The sequence below is a fragment of the Hetaerina americana genome, unplaced genomic scaffold (genome assembly GCF_022747635.1).
Source record: "Hetaerina americana unplaced genomic scaffold, ioHetAmer1.1.p SCAF_1, whole genome shotgun sequence".
In the NCBI taxonomy this organism is placed as follows: domain Eukaryota; kingdom Metazoa; phylum Arthropoda; class Insecta; order Odonata; family Calopterygidae; genus Hetaerina; species Hetaerina americana.
Genome location: NW_027286069.1, coordinates 83,924,806 through 83,940,380, shown reverse-complemented (window position 1 = coordinate 83,940,380; position 15,575 = coordinate 83,924,806). Strand labels below are relative to the sequence as shown.

The 15,575-nt window shown below is 38.4% G+C and overlaps 1 protein-coding gene across 1 annotated transcript in view; it reads right to left on the bottom strand.

Moving 5' to 3' along the window:
* Window positions 1-15,575, bottom strand: part of LOC139687406 (thrombospondin type-1 domain-containing protein 7B-like) — a gene marked incomplete at its 5' end in the record, with an annotated part of 198,011 nt that overhangs the window by 181,272 nt on the left and 1,164 nt on the right. Inside the window, one exon of the mRNA XM_071584567.1 lies at window positions 10,877-11,164. Within this exon, the coding sequence (XP_071440668.1) occupies window positions 10,877-11,164 (288 nt within the window). The remainder of the gene's footprint in view (window positions 1-10,876; window positions 11,165-15,575) is intronic.

Sequence of the window (15,575 nt, the reverse complement as noted above, 5' to 3'; positions counted from 1 at the left end):
TAAATGAAAGAAAAGTTGAAATTCGTTAATAATATAAACATTTCTAAAAAGGAAAAGTTGAGTTTCCTTTTCAAATTTGGAGCAACGAGTGCTGTTTTGATAACAGATCCAGTATTGGATTAAGGTGCCTTGGAATAAAGCAAAATTAGGTTAAATATACTAGCGATAAAATAAGTCATCATATACAATCAACTTTAAATAACTAGGGCTTCTAAAAACTCAAGTTAATAAAACTTGAAAGAAATTTAAATTTCGGGATCAATATATGCATTACATTAAGATGCATACGAATATGGCAAGTTTTACGTGCCTTATTCGTACGTATCTTACATGGAAAAAATATGGTACGTTTTCGTACCATAGTCGTTCCTTTTCGGTTACCAATTACTCCAATAAGTTCCTAATACACGATTCGTAAGTAGATATATCCCCATTTTATTGTAACATATAGCACACTTGAGATGTGTTTTACATCCCGATGGAGATAAGTATCAAATTATTCTACGAGAGATGCTCAAAATAGTTCTACTATACATTCTATATAATGCTGCCATAACAATAATTCTGTAATATTATTAATTCTATATATATATATATATATATATATATATATAGTAATAATAACTCTTCTCTATAATAATTGTACTATATGTATTTATCTAACGTTGGATTAAATTTAAATGTTTCGGACAAAACACACATTTCTGAACTGAAAAAGAAGTAAGAATGTTATTCCAAAACATTAAATCCTTCGAACCTCAATACTGTTAAAGCCGAAGAGAGAAAACATGGAACGTGCCATTGGAAGAGCTTGCGAGATGGGGGAGAATGCTTGCAATGGAAACGTCGAATGGAAGAGTACAAAAATCGGACGAGGACGATAGCCAGACGCCATAGGGAAATGGAAGTAAAACGGTGTCGCTACAGTTCGAAGCAGGATGTATATACGATGTTTATGAGAAAGGAGGTTACAAGAAAATGGGAAGACATAGGGATTTTACAAGGAAAGCCGAAGGTCGGAGCAGGAGACAGGAGCGGAAGAAAACGCGAGGGAGAGGGTGAGGAAGTTGATAGGATTGGATGGAGGTAAAGCCCTGAGTGAAGGGCGAAGAAAGATGGAGAACGAAAACGTAAGGCTGCAGGAGAGCGGTGGATCGCGGCAGGACGAAGAACGGAAGGAAGGAGAGGTGATAGGGGATGTGGGGCTGGGAACGGCGATCCGGTGGAGGAGGGTGGATATAAATACACGGGAGTATCGTGGGAAACTCGCTAAGATTCAAACGATGGAAGAAGGGCTGGAGAGAGATATTTCAAGTAGGATCTGAGGGAGGTAGGGAATGAAGAAAGGACGGCAGGGTGGGAGAGAGGGTTCGGGGGTGCGGGGACGTGAGATGAGGGGGCGAAGGCAGTACAGGCGCACGCGCCGCGGCGCCAGTGGCCGATTTATGCGGCCATGTGAAGGGAGTCGGGCAAAAGGCACCGGCGACGGCTCCCTTTGATAGGGAGCAATAAGGAACGGGTCGGGATGACCGGTGAGGGGACGATGGGGGGCTGACGAGAGAAACGGGGCGGTCGGGAGGGGACTTGAAGGGAGGACGTGAAAGAAATTGATGTAAGGAGTGAGGAGGATGGGAAATTGGGGGAATCAGGGAATGTGGGAGATCAAGGCATATGTTGGGGTGGAGAAAAACTAGGGTGCATAAAAATAAAATTATTATAACAAGGCAGAATAAGAGTGGTATTTGAAAAACAGAAGTATATGTACGTAGAAAACTATAAAAGATGGAAGGAATTTGGGAAATACTAGTGAAATCGGTCGTTCGAAAGTCATACCACGTTATTTTTAGCAAAAATAGAATTAAAAATATCCTCTCAAGTTTGAAATTTCCGCAGATATCCTACATTTTTTGGATAAAAATAAGTATATTTTAAAACATTTGTTAGATTTTTCGATTGATAAATTATATTGTTCCGATATAATTTTCATTCGTTTATTGCTTTTATCTAGAATTTTCTTTCTTACGCAACAGATTCCTTATTATAGTGTTGCTAGCGCCATCAAAATCTCATTGAGAAACGATTTTTCTTTTTTCTTTCTAAAAATCAGTAGTTTTAGGTACCACCCGACATATGCCACACCTACCATAGTATTCGATTCAAAGTTTGGTTTGATAGGTGAGGGTAGACCTTATTAAGTACTTAGGCTAACGGCGTCACACGCAGTCAGGATAGGGGACCAGTTCCATTTCCCTTTGCCGTTGTGGGCTTCCCAGTAAGATCTGTGATAAAAAATCGTATACTTTGATGAGATAATCCGGGTTTGTGCTGATGGTGTCTTGAGGCATCCCTGGGGATCTAACTCGGACCCTTCAGTCAGCATTCCAGCGATCTACCACTGGAATACTCAGTAGCTCTAATTTTTTTCTAATAATTGAAATTAGAAGCACCTCGTCCATTTTAGGATCATATTATCTTCGTAATAAAGATCACAACGTATAAAAGTAGATCTCAAATTTTACTTTCGTGTCAGACATAAGGACAGACATCCCTATTTCCGAAGAAGCCGAAATGTTCAATTTAACTTTTTTTGTTTCATTCTTTATTTTACAAAAACATTACTTTCGAGTTCAGTTCACCATATTTGAAATTTGTCCAAGAGAGAATAATGAAAAGCGTAAGTTAGCTTCCTCGTACATGGTTGCAAAGATTGAACAGTGACGATAGCATTCGTTTGCCCACAGGTTTGCAAGATTTCATTTTGCTTTAATCTTGACCACTCACTTCGAATTTAGTTCATCGCAAAACTTCATCCATTATTCATTTTTCTTAGTACACTACAATAGGAAAGATAAACATAAGTTATTGAGGCACCAAATACGTATCGTCAGCCAAGCAAAAGGTAGACTGAGCACAGGTCTTGCTTTTAGAATTACTATTAATATGTAGAATTGGACGGTACAAGATGCTTTCAGATTCATCTGTAACCATCTGCAAACCGGTTTATCATGATCGATGGTAACATACATGTTCCGTAACAATCGTAGTATGATCAACTATAAGTGGATAATACTACGGTGTTATGAACGCAAATGGAAGCTTTTATTTTGAAAAATGCCTCTTAAATATACGGAATAACATTATAACAATAAAATATGGTTGAGCCGAGAAAATCTATAGCGGGTCTACAATGGGGTAAAATATAGTAAGAGGTTCTCTTACCCAGAAACATCAGCAACGGTGTTTAACCGAAATATTTTACTTAGTATGAAAGAAATGACCAACTTGTTGTCAAATAGGATCGCATGCTTAAGACTGACTAATTAGCTATTATAAAAACGAGTAATTGCAGCCCATATTATTGGAATAGCTCATATTAATACATTTTCCATGATATTAATTGATTTAAGTTCTACTAAAAATAATTATCATGTTCAAATATTACCCTTAATATCCATAACTCTTCCATGGCAGCACCCCGGAGGTAATACAAAATTGTGGTTTAGATAGGTATGCCGGTGTAAATGTAAGCGAAAAAACTGTCCCTGTAACTTCGGAAATGAAATATATTTTCTGAATAAATAGCGGAGTTTAGCAAACAATCTTTTTTACCAAATTTACCAAACCAAATTTATGGCAAATTCCTAAATCAAGAGGGTTAATTTTACATTTTCGCAACAAATTTAAATTCTTTTGGGATTGCGACTCATATATTCAACCCGAAAGACAAACGGGGTCATCACATACAGATGGCCATGCGCTGCAATGCATATGAAAAATGCTGAAATTGAACGTAATCGGGGGAGCTTGGGGGGGAGACTGTGCCATCCATCAACCACTCGGTGGCCGCCATTTCTAGCGGACGCAACCTCGTTTTGAGGATTCCACCGATCACGGCCCGTATCCCGCTGGCATCAACCTCAAGAGAACGACGTGAAAACTATAAAACCGGAAACGATTTGCTACGCTTCAGGGTTACACCTCAGAGGGGCTCGGAAGAAAAAAAAATGGGACATCACGCTGACGCTTTTGTTTCCCAGATGCATGGAAAGGAGACATCTCGAGAGATCGGAGAGAGTGTGAGGCCCGGCAATGATTGCTAGGCTTTCTGAATCGCGCATAGGAAGAGATGAGGGGGACGGAGGAGAATAAAAGGATATCAACGGAGCAGGGAAATGGAGATGACACACAACAAAGGGGCTTACAGAGTACGGATTGGGGCGGTATGTTCATGTATTCAGGTGGAGAAATCGGGTCAGTAAGAGAAACCCCCCGTCAAAATTACGATAATGCAACCAGGGAGTACGTTATTTTACACATCTGCTGATTTCAAGCTAAATGAAGAAAAACATGCACAAAAAGGTTCTAGAATTTTTTAAATATAGAAAAGATTAAAAATGTTAATTCTTTAAATTAAATCCCTGTGGAGAAAATTTAACCACCAATTAAGGTCTCGCTTATCGTGATTATCAATACGTAGTGGCTTTGAAATATGAACGCAATCAATTCATACAAATTTATTATGCAAATATTTTTTTTCGAAATGAGCAGTCCATAATAAAAGCTAATCGCAATACGACTAGGTCTTTTGCACAGCGTGAGACCAAGTCAAAAGTCGGGATTCCTCCATAATTTTTGCAAAGTCAAGTCCCCCTTGGAAATACGTGTAATAAGGGAAGAAAGAATAAAAAAATAAGCTGATGTCAGAGTTCGCGCATGTGCTGCAGATGGAGGGATATTTCAGTCGGGGATTTATTCGCAAGAAGTTGCACGAAGGGGGATACCTTTCTCAAGATTGGTTTAAAGGGCAATCTCGAGCCCGGAAAAATTAACCTTATACCCTTTCGAGCGCGACATCCCGTGCGTTTGCCCCATTGACAGCTACTCCCTCTTTTGCTCCTCCTGCTTCCCTGCGGAGAGTCGTAATTCCTTTCTCCCCCCTCCAAAATCCAAGCCCTCGCATGCAGCTCCACTCTCGGAGAAAGTCCACAGCCGTCCAATGCATCTCCCACCCTCCCGCATGCCCCAGACTTCTCTCCTCAACGCCCCCAAATTCCATTCCTCCAACCTTTTGGTAAGACCCACCGCTTCGGCAGCAGCACAGTGGCGGAACCACTCCTCCTCCACCCCTGTTCCCCGCTCTACATTTTATTCCACCATCGATGGAAATGCGAACCCATATTTTGAGACTGCAGGCCGGAATAAGTGTGGTCACGGCAGGCGCGGGTGGCGGGTTGAAGGAAACGGAGAAGGGGAGGCGGGAGCGGATGAGAAAATGGGTTTAGGGGCACGGGAGAGAGAGAGAGAGAAACATCGAGAGGGGGGATGTTGAATGGAAAGAGACAGAGAGCGTAAACGCTGGTGGGAAGTCGTGCGACAAAGGAAATTACGTAGAAAAGAATTGTAGGAAAAAAGTAGGGAAAGTAGCAAAGCGGTGTAAGTCGAGTGGTAAGCATGACTAAATAAAAGAGAGGGAGGGAGATTGAGAGATGATATGGGAGAAAGTCTACCTTCCTATTCAAGCCCTTTTCTCTACATGAAGCCATTTAATAACCGCAAACAAAGTCGAGGAATGATATGAAGCGCTAAGCGCATAGACTTGCATTTTTGCCGGATACCCGGAAGAGCATTCGGAAAGTTGAGAATATCTTGCGAAATGAAGAGGTGAGCTATGACTACCAGCATGAGTAGCATTTATGTAAGATGACATTGGAAAGCATCGCATAGAGATCGTATCTTTGCGAATAATATTCAAATTTCGCCTTCACTTTGATAGTAAAACTATATGACAGCCACGATGAAAAAATCAGAAAGGATATAAAATGGATACATGATAACAATATATCTGCAAAGAGTACATCCAATTCCAGTAATATTAATAATACCATGAATTTCACGCTTTCTGACGTATTAAGGCGGAAAAGAGAAAAATCTTAGCGGACAAAATATATATTGAAGAGGAACAGTGTAAAAGTAAGGATAAAATGAGCAGAACCGTTTGAAGGAATAATAGGTATTGAAACAATGAAAACATAACTGTTAACTGTTAACATAAACTGTTCTTAATTCAAATTCATACCCTCCAATTTGCTTGCAAAATTTTTATTCAACAGTATGAGAGCAATATATTTTTATTATTTCTCATAATCCTAATTCAGTCACATCAAATTTTAAATATTAGATGAAGAATCGTTTCGTAGTATATATATATATATATATATATAATATTTTTGCAAATATATGAATACCCTGTAATGGAAACTATTGAAGAGTTGAACACCTTTGCGCGCTTACCCTCAAAACCTGAGATATGATGGCGGAAAAGACACTTACTAGATATCCATCTTAGATCCTGGCAATTGGGAAATCCTTACATTGGGAAATATATGTATTTGGGGCAAAAATGTTGGTTTAAACTATGTCTTTGAATTTACCCCAAAGGCGCAATTCTTGGATGCATATATTTCGTGAAAAGATCCACGGTCAACGGTAAAAGAGAAATTCCACAATAATATATTACAAGAGCATGATAGATTTGACAAAATAAAATATTATTTATATTTGGCCACTTTACCACGAAACAAACATCATAGGCAAACGGATATATTTATCTCTTATCTAATATTCGTCACACGGAATGTAATGGGCTGAAATATTCTGAAGGGCGAGAGGTTGGGAAAAAATAAAAGCCACATGAGCTCTAGATGTTGAATGTGGGGGAAGGAAGGAAGATAGAAAGGAAGATTACAGCGAAAGATGACGAAGGAAAGGGAAACAATACGAAAAGAAACGTTGGGTTAGCAAAGGCGAGAAAGCAGGAAAGGGATGGCGCAGTTGTTGGAGCGGAGGGTTCGGAAGGAAGGATATAAGTTTGTTTTGCTTGAAACAAGTGGTGCGAAAAGAAACTAGGGGAGCAGGGTGGGAAGGAGGAAAAGCAAAATGGGGATAGTGAGGAGAGGAGCGGGAGAGGAGGGTGCTTCCTCGAGGGAGAGGCGGTTGGAGAGAAGGAATAAGTAGCAAGGGCTCGGGGAAAGGGGATCGAAGGATGAAAGAGAGATGGGCCGGAGAGAGCGAAGGAGAAAAAAAGGGATTCGGCGTGGTATGGTGGGAGATGCGTGCGAAGGAACGGGGACGACGGTGGTACTAAGGATGCTGGAATTTCCGGAGTGTGAAATATTAGATTCCGCGGATCGCTTTAATGCGGACGTATGGCTTTCCGCGCGCGGGTGGGAGAAGGAGGAGGGCGGAAATAAAAGGTCCACCGCATTCAAGAGTGTTCAGCTGCGGTTTCCCGGACTCTGAATCTCTTTTGGGGATCTGTGAACGTCGGAGATGTTTAGGGGTGGAAGAGAGGGAGAGGGGCGGGAGGGGGAAGGGAACAGTGGGTGGGTGGAGAAAAGGCAAACGAGGAGAGGGGATCGGGGGTGGGGGCGGGGTCGAGTTCTGCCCATGGGGTGAGTTGATGCAGCAAACTCTTGAATACTCCAAAAGGAAAGGAGTTTATATTGAAACACATAGAGAATCGTGGCGTTCGAGAGGAGTGTGGGGAGGCTCTCAAAGGGGTGGAAGACGTGGAGGTAGGGCACCGGCGGGAAGGGGGCTGAGGACGCCCTGGCATCCAGGGAAATTCTTTTTTTATTACTTTTATTTTCGCAAAGGAAGAGGAAGGATATTTGAATTGTAAATGGAAAAGTTTTCTTCTGAGTCTTCCGCCTACTTTCTTACGCTGGATGAAAGGGTGTATACTGGAATGCGTAAAGAATATAGCATGCTCATGAGTGAGTGAGACACAAGCGGTTCAATTTTTCAGTTAATCATGATACGTATGTATATAAAGCGTATGTGTGTGTATATTATACACACACATACACTACACACACACACACACACACACACACACATATATATATATATATATATATATATATATATATATATACACACATATATATATAAATATATATATATATATATATGTATGTATGTATATATGTATATATATATATACACATATATATATAAATATATATATATATATGTATGTATGTATATATGTATATATATATATATATATATATGTATATATATATATGTGTGTGTGTATGTATGTATATATGTATATATATATGTATGTATATATATATATATATATATATATATATATATATATATATATATATTAATGTGTGTGTGCGTATACTGTGTGTGGATGCATAGAGATAGGTAGATAGATAAATGTTTTTATTCGGGCGAAATTGAGACGTATTTAACCGTAACAGTACGCTTTCTTTGAGGCGTCACTCGTCCCGCTGACCGCGTTCATTCGCTTACTCCCTCTACCTCTGAAACGATTCTGCGGTGGACGAGTTGCCGCGATTGTCCCTCCTCTCCTTCGTCTCGTGCTCGATCAACTCGTTCACATTGGCCGCCGCAGCAGGAGGGGGGGGAGGGGAGGTGACGCTCGGTGTAGGATTAGAGGGACGCCGCGCGCTGATGATTTTCATGGGAATTATGTAAAGCAGTCGTCGACCTCGAGAACCCGTGGGAGATTTAGCGACCCGAGCGTTATTAGTGTGAAGTCCTTTTGACTGGATCGCGCGACGCTGGGATTCTAAGATACCTACACTCATTAAATTCATTTGATAAAAACGTGTGCATAATCTTAATTGGAACGAGTGACCTCAGGGTCTGTATGACACTTGGTTGTGAACAGGCTCGTGTGACCCAGAGGCGTTAACGAGTAATTTTTGGAGTTAGTTCAAGGAAACTGGTACGTGAAGGTGTGTTTCGTGAAAAAATTAGCGGTCAACGACATCCGGAGCCATACGTGGTTAAGAACCTATGGTCATAGGGAAAAATAATTTTTCTGTAACATAGCAGATGTTCATTATTTTGCTAAGTTTTGAAGTATGTGAGTTATGTGGTAATTGTATTAACACTGGAGCAATATATTCCGATAATATTGCAGTCTTTTATATGTGTGTGTGTACCTATACATACATATATATATAGTAACACACAATATAGAAACACAAAAAAAGAACACTCACACGTATTTTCTTGATATTTCGACGGAAACAATCCGTCTTCCTCTGAAGATATAGAAGTAATGATATAGAAGTCATTACTTCATCAAGTAATGATATAGAAGTCATTACTATATCATTATACCTGTATGATATAGAAGTCATTACTTCTATATCTTCAGAGGAAGACGGATTGTTTCCGTCGAAATATCAAGAAAATACGTGTGAGTGTTCTTTTTTTGTGTTTCTATATTGTGTGTTACTGTGTATTGTACTATTCGGCACTTCCGTGTTACGTCTACGAAATCATACATATATATATATATATATATATATATATATATATATATATATATATATATATATGCGCGAGATCTGTCCAATTAATACGCGAACTGAAGCCACAAAACCTTCATTTTGTAAAATTTAGTTTGCATCGATTTTGTCCCCTTCAGAGTACTGGCAGTTACAGAGTTTTGTTCCCTACAGAGTATTACATTGAAAATGATTTGGATATCGACGAAAACACTTAGGTAAACTTCGGTAACTGGCTGGTTAAAACGTATTGGCATGTTTCACATCTTAATAATATTCTACACTAAAACCTACATCGATAACCTCTGCTTATTATTTGCTAATATAGCCTTCTATCAGGCAAAATATATTTTTTATTTTTCGCTCGTAATAAAAATGAAGCAAAATTTCACACCAAAATATAACAGTTTAACTGACAAATATAGAAGCATAAATAAACTTTCTATTGCTACCTAAAACGAATTTAGGTAGGGACAAGTATTCTATCGTTTAGTGCCAAGAAATAAACATATTATCCCTGAGGCTCGCGATCTTTATATTTTATTAACAAAAGTTCATGGGCAATACGATACATGATAAGGCTTCTTCTTCGACACGACAATGATGCAGGCTTATTTCTTGCCAACAGATTTTTAATTAGGAGAGCAAACACTCAATTTTCGATTTTAATTAAATGCTAAGTTTCCAACTATAAATGGAATATAATACGAGAGTCAGTAAAACTCCTGCGTTTAGAAAGGACTACCATTATGTGTATCAGATCCCAAAATATAATTTTAGCTAAATAAACATATTCTTTTGAAAAAAATGGTTTTTACTGAAAAAACAAGAACTTAAATCTGAAAAATATAAATAAACCTAAAAAAAATCCAACTAACTACTGAAATACACATTTAAGAGTTTATAACGATACAATTTTACTCAAAGGTTTCTCGACGTTCATCACTGAAACACCATCATGATGATGACGTGCTTTCCTGGATTAAAAAGCCTTATTCACTTATGTTTGCAAATTATCATGGATTCCCTGAACAACATGAACTCCTCATCCAGACAAAATATAAATGAGACATTAGCTAGATCAAGGGTCATTCGAAAAATTAAATAAGGAAACTTAGCGCATCTTCCGGTGAGTTAACATTTTGAAATACTTAATCCAGCAATTACGTGACATATTTTTGTAATGAGAAGGAAGACTTTTTTTGGTTCAAGGCATCTATTCATGAACTTACCTTATCCAGTGATGGTATACACTTGTGTACCTACTCTCCGGCCATTGAATAAAAAATTGCTTTTCCGTTTGATAGAGATAACAAGACAGAAAAATAGGCTTTGTTAACGACTACGGAACTAGAGAACAACAAAATCCAAAGCAAAGTCGATGTTTTACTTTCATATTAAATCCTACACTCGTATAAAATCTTTAAAAGCTGAACAGCTGTTATTTTGTATACGTTCAGGTATTTTCTGACAATACGGTAGTTTTCTAAGCATTTCGTTTATCATTTTTATCCCCATCCCGGAGATCATGCACTCACCGCGATGGTGCTCGCAGGCTAGGAAGCACGGCTTGGTGCGCGTCGGTCGAATCGGTGACTCGCACAGGAACTCAAGCACCGTGCGCCCGTCCACCTCGGAGCACCAGACGGACCTCTCTCGCCTCCCCTCGCCGCAACGTGAAGACCCCGCCCGGCCTCCACTGTCGTCCTCCGTGCCACCGCCCCTCCTGATAGAGTCTCCACCGTCAGAGCTGTCATCCTCGCCACCGACGTCGCCACTCTGAGGGTCCTCACCGCTGGATGGGAGGAAGCACGCCCCCCAACCACCTGGAAGGTACACCGGCCATCGGAACGGGAAGGGAGAGAAGCAGATAGAAACGAGTTTACTACCTCGAGATGGATTAAGGTCAAACGCAGGGGATGCGGGGCACACAGAGAGGAACGGGAAAGATTAAGTTAGGATTCAAATATACCGCTATCGGCATTGCTCTTTACTCATAATCCTTTTCCATGATAAAAAGGGTTTAATTGAAATCTACTCACAGTACAGATGAATAGATAAGTTTGGGTATTTTAATATTAGGATGTTATTTCTGAATGATTTCTTGAGGTCATGATTTCAATTGATTTCTACCAAAAAATGCAGTACAAATGCAATGGTTGTAAAGTAAGGGAATAGCTAGATAAAAAGGGAGACAAGAATGAGTTAAAAAATAGTTTAAGCTTAGAAATATATGTAGCCATTAATGAGACAAACAAAATCTACAAGCACTTAAAAATCATTTGCAAATTTTTCCACTCTAAATCACTTGGATTTATGGAAAACTTATATCTCCACGATTATTATTTCCTACGCTAACATTTCCTCTTGAAACAGAAAAATATAATATTTCCTTCAATCGCGTTGAATAAAGAGAAATTATTATTAAAACCATTTTCCATATGTATTATATGATGGCAATTTTAGATTGTTTTGCACAAAAATTAGGGACCTCATAGGGATCATTTTAATGAAATCTTGAGGCCATACATTTATTCCTGGCTGTAAGTTTTATCGACTTACAAGAAAACAGATACTTGGGTTCTCATTTTATTTGGAGTCATAATAAGCCATTAACCAGAGAAAAAAAACATAGAATTAAAGAAAAACACGCAACATCTTCGAAAAATTTCAATTGAAGGCTGAAGAGGTTAGACGATAAATTATAAGTTAATTGGCGAATCCGGGATTTAAATGAATAAGGCAGAGATGGATTTTGAAGGCGAATTTAGCCTTGAAGGGACAAAGAGAGAACACGGTTGAAGACGACAGTATGACAAACAGAAGATGAGGAGCCCTTAAACGATTGCCGATTCGACTGCCTCTACACCGAGGAAAGTGGAAATATTTTTCATGTTCAGTGTATTCACAGTGTCAGTCTCTCAACTTTTCGCTCCCTATCACAGCTTTAACCAGTTCATATTCCGTCCCCTGCGCTCTCAATTCACGTCGATCTTCAACGTGCTCTAACTCACCTTGATTAAGGCCAAGGAAGCTGTGAAATTGTGCATAAAATTGATTCCCGTGTCGGAATTCTGTCTATCGCGCTTCATTCAAAATTAACGCGAGATTCAACATTCTAGTCGATATGACTTTCGATGAATCTCGCTCGACTCCCAGCTTCGTAACAATTCAATCACTGAGTAGCAAGTAACACCGATTGATAAATATTAAGTTTTGAAATTGGTAGCATTTCAGGCAAGCGCACAGTTCAATATTGATTATGAAGATTATGGTCAGGAGAAGGTTTTCCCTGCTACTTTTTTTTGCAAAGGTTAGTTAATTAAATTTTACTCTAAAATATTTTAAAAACAAAGCAAATTTTACAGTAGCATTAAAAATTTTACTCGAATGTAATTGTTTTTAATTATACTCATAAATGAAAGTATAAATAATATTCAAGAATATGGCGTGTATGGGTTTAGTGTATGGGTGTATGTGTATGGGTTTAGAGTAACATTTTATGATAAGTTAAACGTTTGCGAATAATATATACTATGACATGGGATATAGTTTCGCTAAAATAATATACAGGGTAAGGCAACATAACTTCCTTTTATCAAACGCAAAACGCTTTCTAAAAAGGAACTTATGTTTTCGCGTCAGGTGTGACGGAAAAAGAGCGAGTAAATAATTTGATAATCCAATGCAATGATTCCATATTCTAATTAGCTCATGTATAATTTTCAATAGCATATTTTATTACAGTTTACCAATTCTGTCTTTGAAGAATAATATAATAATAATTTTAAACATAAATGAAGAAAATTTAAAGCTAAATAATATGGGAATAATTAAAATCGGCATTTCGATTTTTTTAAATAGGTGGGAACCCTTAAGATTTTACATCTGTACATTAGTGCTTTCTTATTCCTTCTTTTCGTTTTAAGAGTAAGTAATTTTTTTAAGGCATACACAATTTTAAAGCAAGTAGAAATATAAAATATTAATATTCAAAATTGAATTACTATTACATTTTATTACTTCAAAAGGAAATTTATTTTTATTAACTTTTTTTCGTGTAAAAAATTAAATATCGGCAATTTACAGTTAATCATGAGCTGTATTCATATAGTTTAAATAAAGTAGCAGTGAAATTACGTTGCACTTCTAACTAATTGAATCAATTTTGAAATAAATCGCTAAGGGATGTTCGACTGCCGAAAGTTATGACGCCCGAATGATATGCAACAGTTGTACCTTATAAGTTTATTAAATTGCATAAACACCAGGATAAGACTGACTTGCGTTGCTATTTGACGATGATGTCACATTAATGTACGGAAGGTACACTCTCGATAAATACGTGTATTAAATGGGATGATTGGCAAAAAACGACTGTTTTCAACTATGTGCGATTTAATCCTTCAAAACAATCAAACCAGATTCTCAAGGTTTCATCGCACTCTCCGAACAGTCCATTATATCCAGCCTATAAACAGTTGAATACACCCCATACCAAAGTTTCACTCGTTGATAGAATGGCGGGGTAGTTAAGTGCATAGAATATTCTACCATATATATATATGGGAGATGATAATGGGAAAACATTGGAAAATATTGAATTATGCTTTATGAAAAAAACAGTTTGGACAACACTGTCTTTGTACTTAACTGAGAAAGCGTTCCAGCTGGGTACCTCTTTAAAACGTTTTATTTTATCAAAAATAATACAATTTGCAAGGTAACACAATGGATAAATTTCCAAAGCAATTAAATTACTTGAGCGTCCTCTAAAGTATACCTTATTAATTAAAACTCGAGAATAGCGAATCCTATGTATTGTTTGCCTTTCAAATTGCGTTTCCTTTTTTAAAACAAATGAACACTTCATCATGATTAAAATAGAATACTTTAACAGGTATGAAAAGCTTAACAATTAGTTTATTTATAATGTAATGAATTTATATAAATTCAGTGGAAGTGATATTATTCATTTGGAAGTCAATCAAGAAAACAACAAGTGACAATTTTCAGCACTTTTGATTAAACGAAAATTTTTAAATAATTCCGGATGATTTTCATTTTACACTATGAGTATAAAAGCCTTATATACTTAGGTATAGTTAAGAAAATATTTGCAAGGCTAACCTCTTTACTTTAAATGCATAATATTTATTTAATTTGGCTTTCGTTATTCCCCAAAAGCAACAAAAAATAAAACTTTAAATTTTTAGAAATCTTTACGAAGTAATCTTGTTTTGATTTTAAAATACCTGAGCTCAAGTTTTTATATTGGAACGATGATGTTTTACTAAATTTGTGTTAAATACATGTAAATAAATTTAGCTTTACAATTAAAGTTGACATTTCAGGTACTAAATTCGTTATTGATATGCCTCTCATTCTCTAATTGATATGAACTCGAGTCTTAAACCAAATCTTCGTGTTATACAGGGTCGCACCCAAAAGTGGTAGGACTGATTTTCTCTGGCGCGAACGGAGCGGTGGATGGGGGTCTGCCTGGCAGAGTAAGGTAGAGGGGGCTCTTAACAACATACCAACACCAACCTCAGTCTCCTGCGGGCTGTCGTTGAGTGAGGACACCGTTTTTGGTGAAGTAAGTTTTTTGTCCGCGTCGAAAAACAAAATGAATCTGAATTTAGAGTAACGTTATTCCGTGAAGTTTTGTGCGAAACTCGGGAAGACGCCAACTGAGACCCTCCATATGATCAAGCAGGCTTATGGGGACACTGCCTTAAGCTGTTCCGCAGTATTTGAGTGGCACAAGTTGTTTAAAGATGGTAGGGAGCTCGTTGAAGACGACCATCGCTCCGGACGGCCGTCGACGGCAAGAACCGACACGAATGTGGACAGAGTGAGGACACTGCTGAACACAGACCGACGCTTAACCAGTGAAGAAATTGCAGACCAGTTGGGTCTGTCTGCATCCAACGTCCAACGCATTATTTCACAGGAGTTGGCCATGCGCAAGGTGTGCGCCAAGATGGTGCCGAAAATTCTGCCATGGCGCGCTCGTCGTCAGACAGCTCCTGGCCAAATACGGCGTTGCCACGTTGCCGCACCCGCCCTATTCTCGCGATCTGGGACCACCGGACTTCTTCTTCTTCCCCCTAATGAAAAGACAGCTCAAGGGACGACGTGTTGACTCGATAAAGGCCATTCAAGAGGCTTCGACGAGGGTCATCAACGGCATTACCAAAGAAAATTTCCAGCGGGCGCACGGGGAATGGGAGC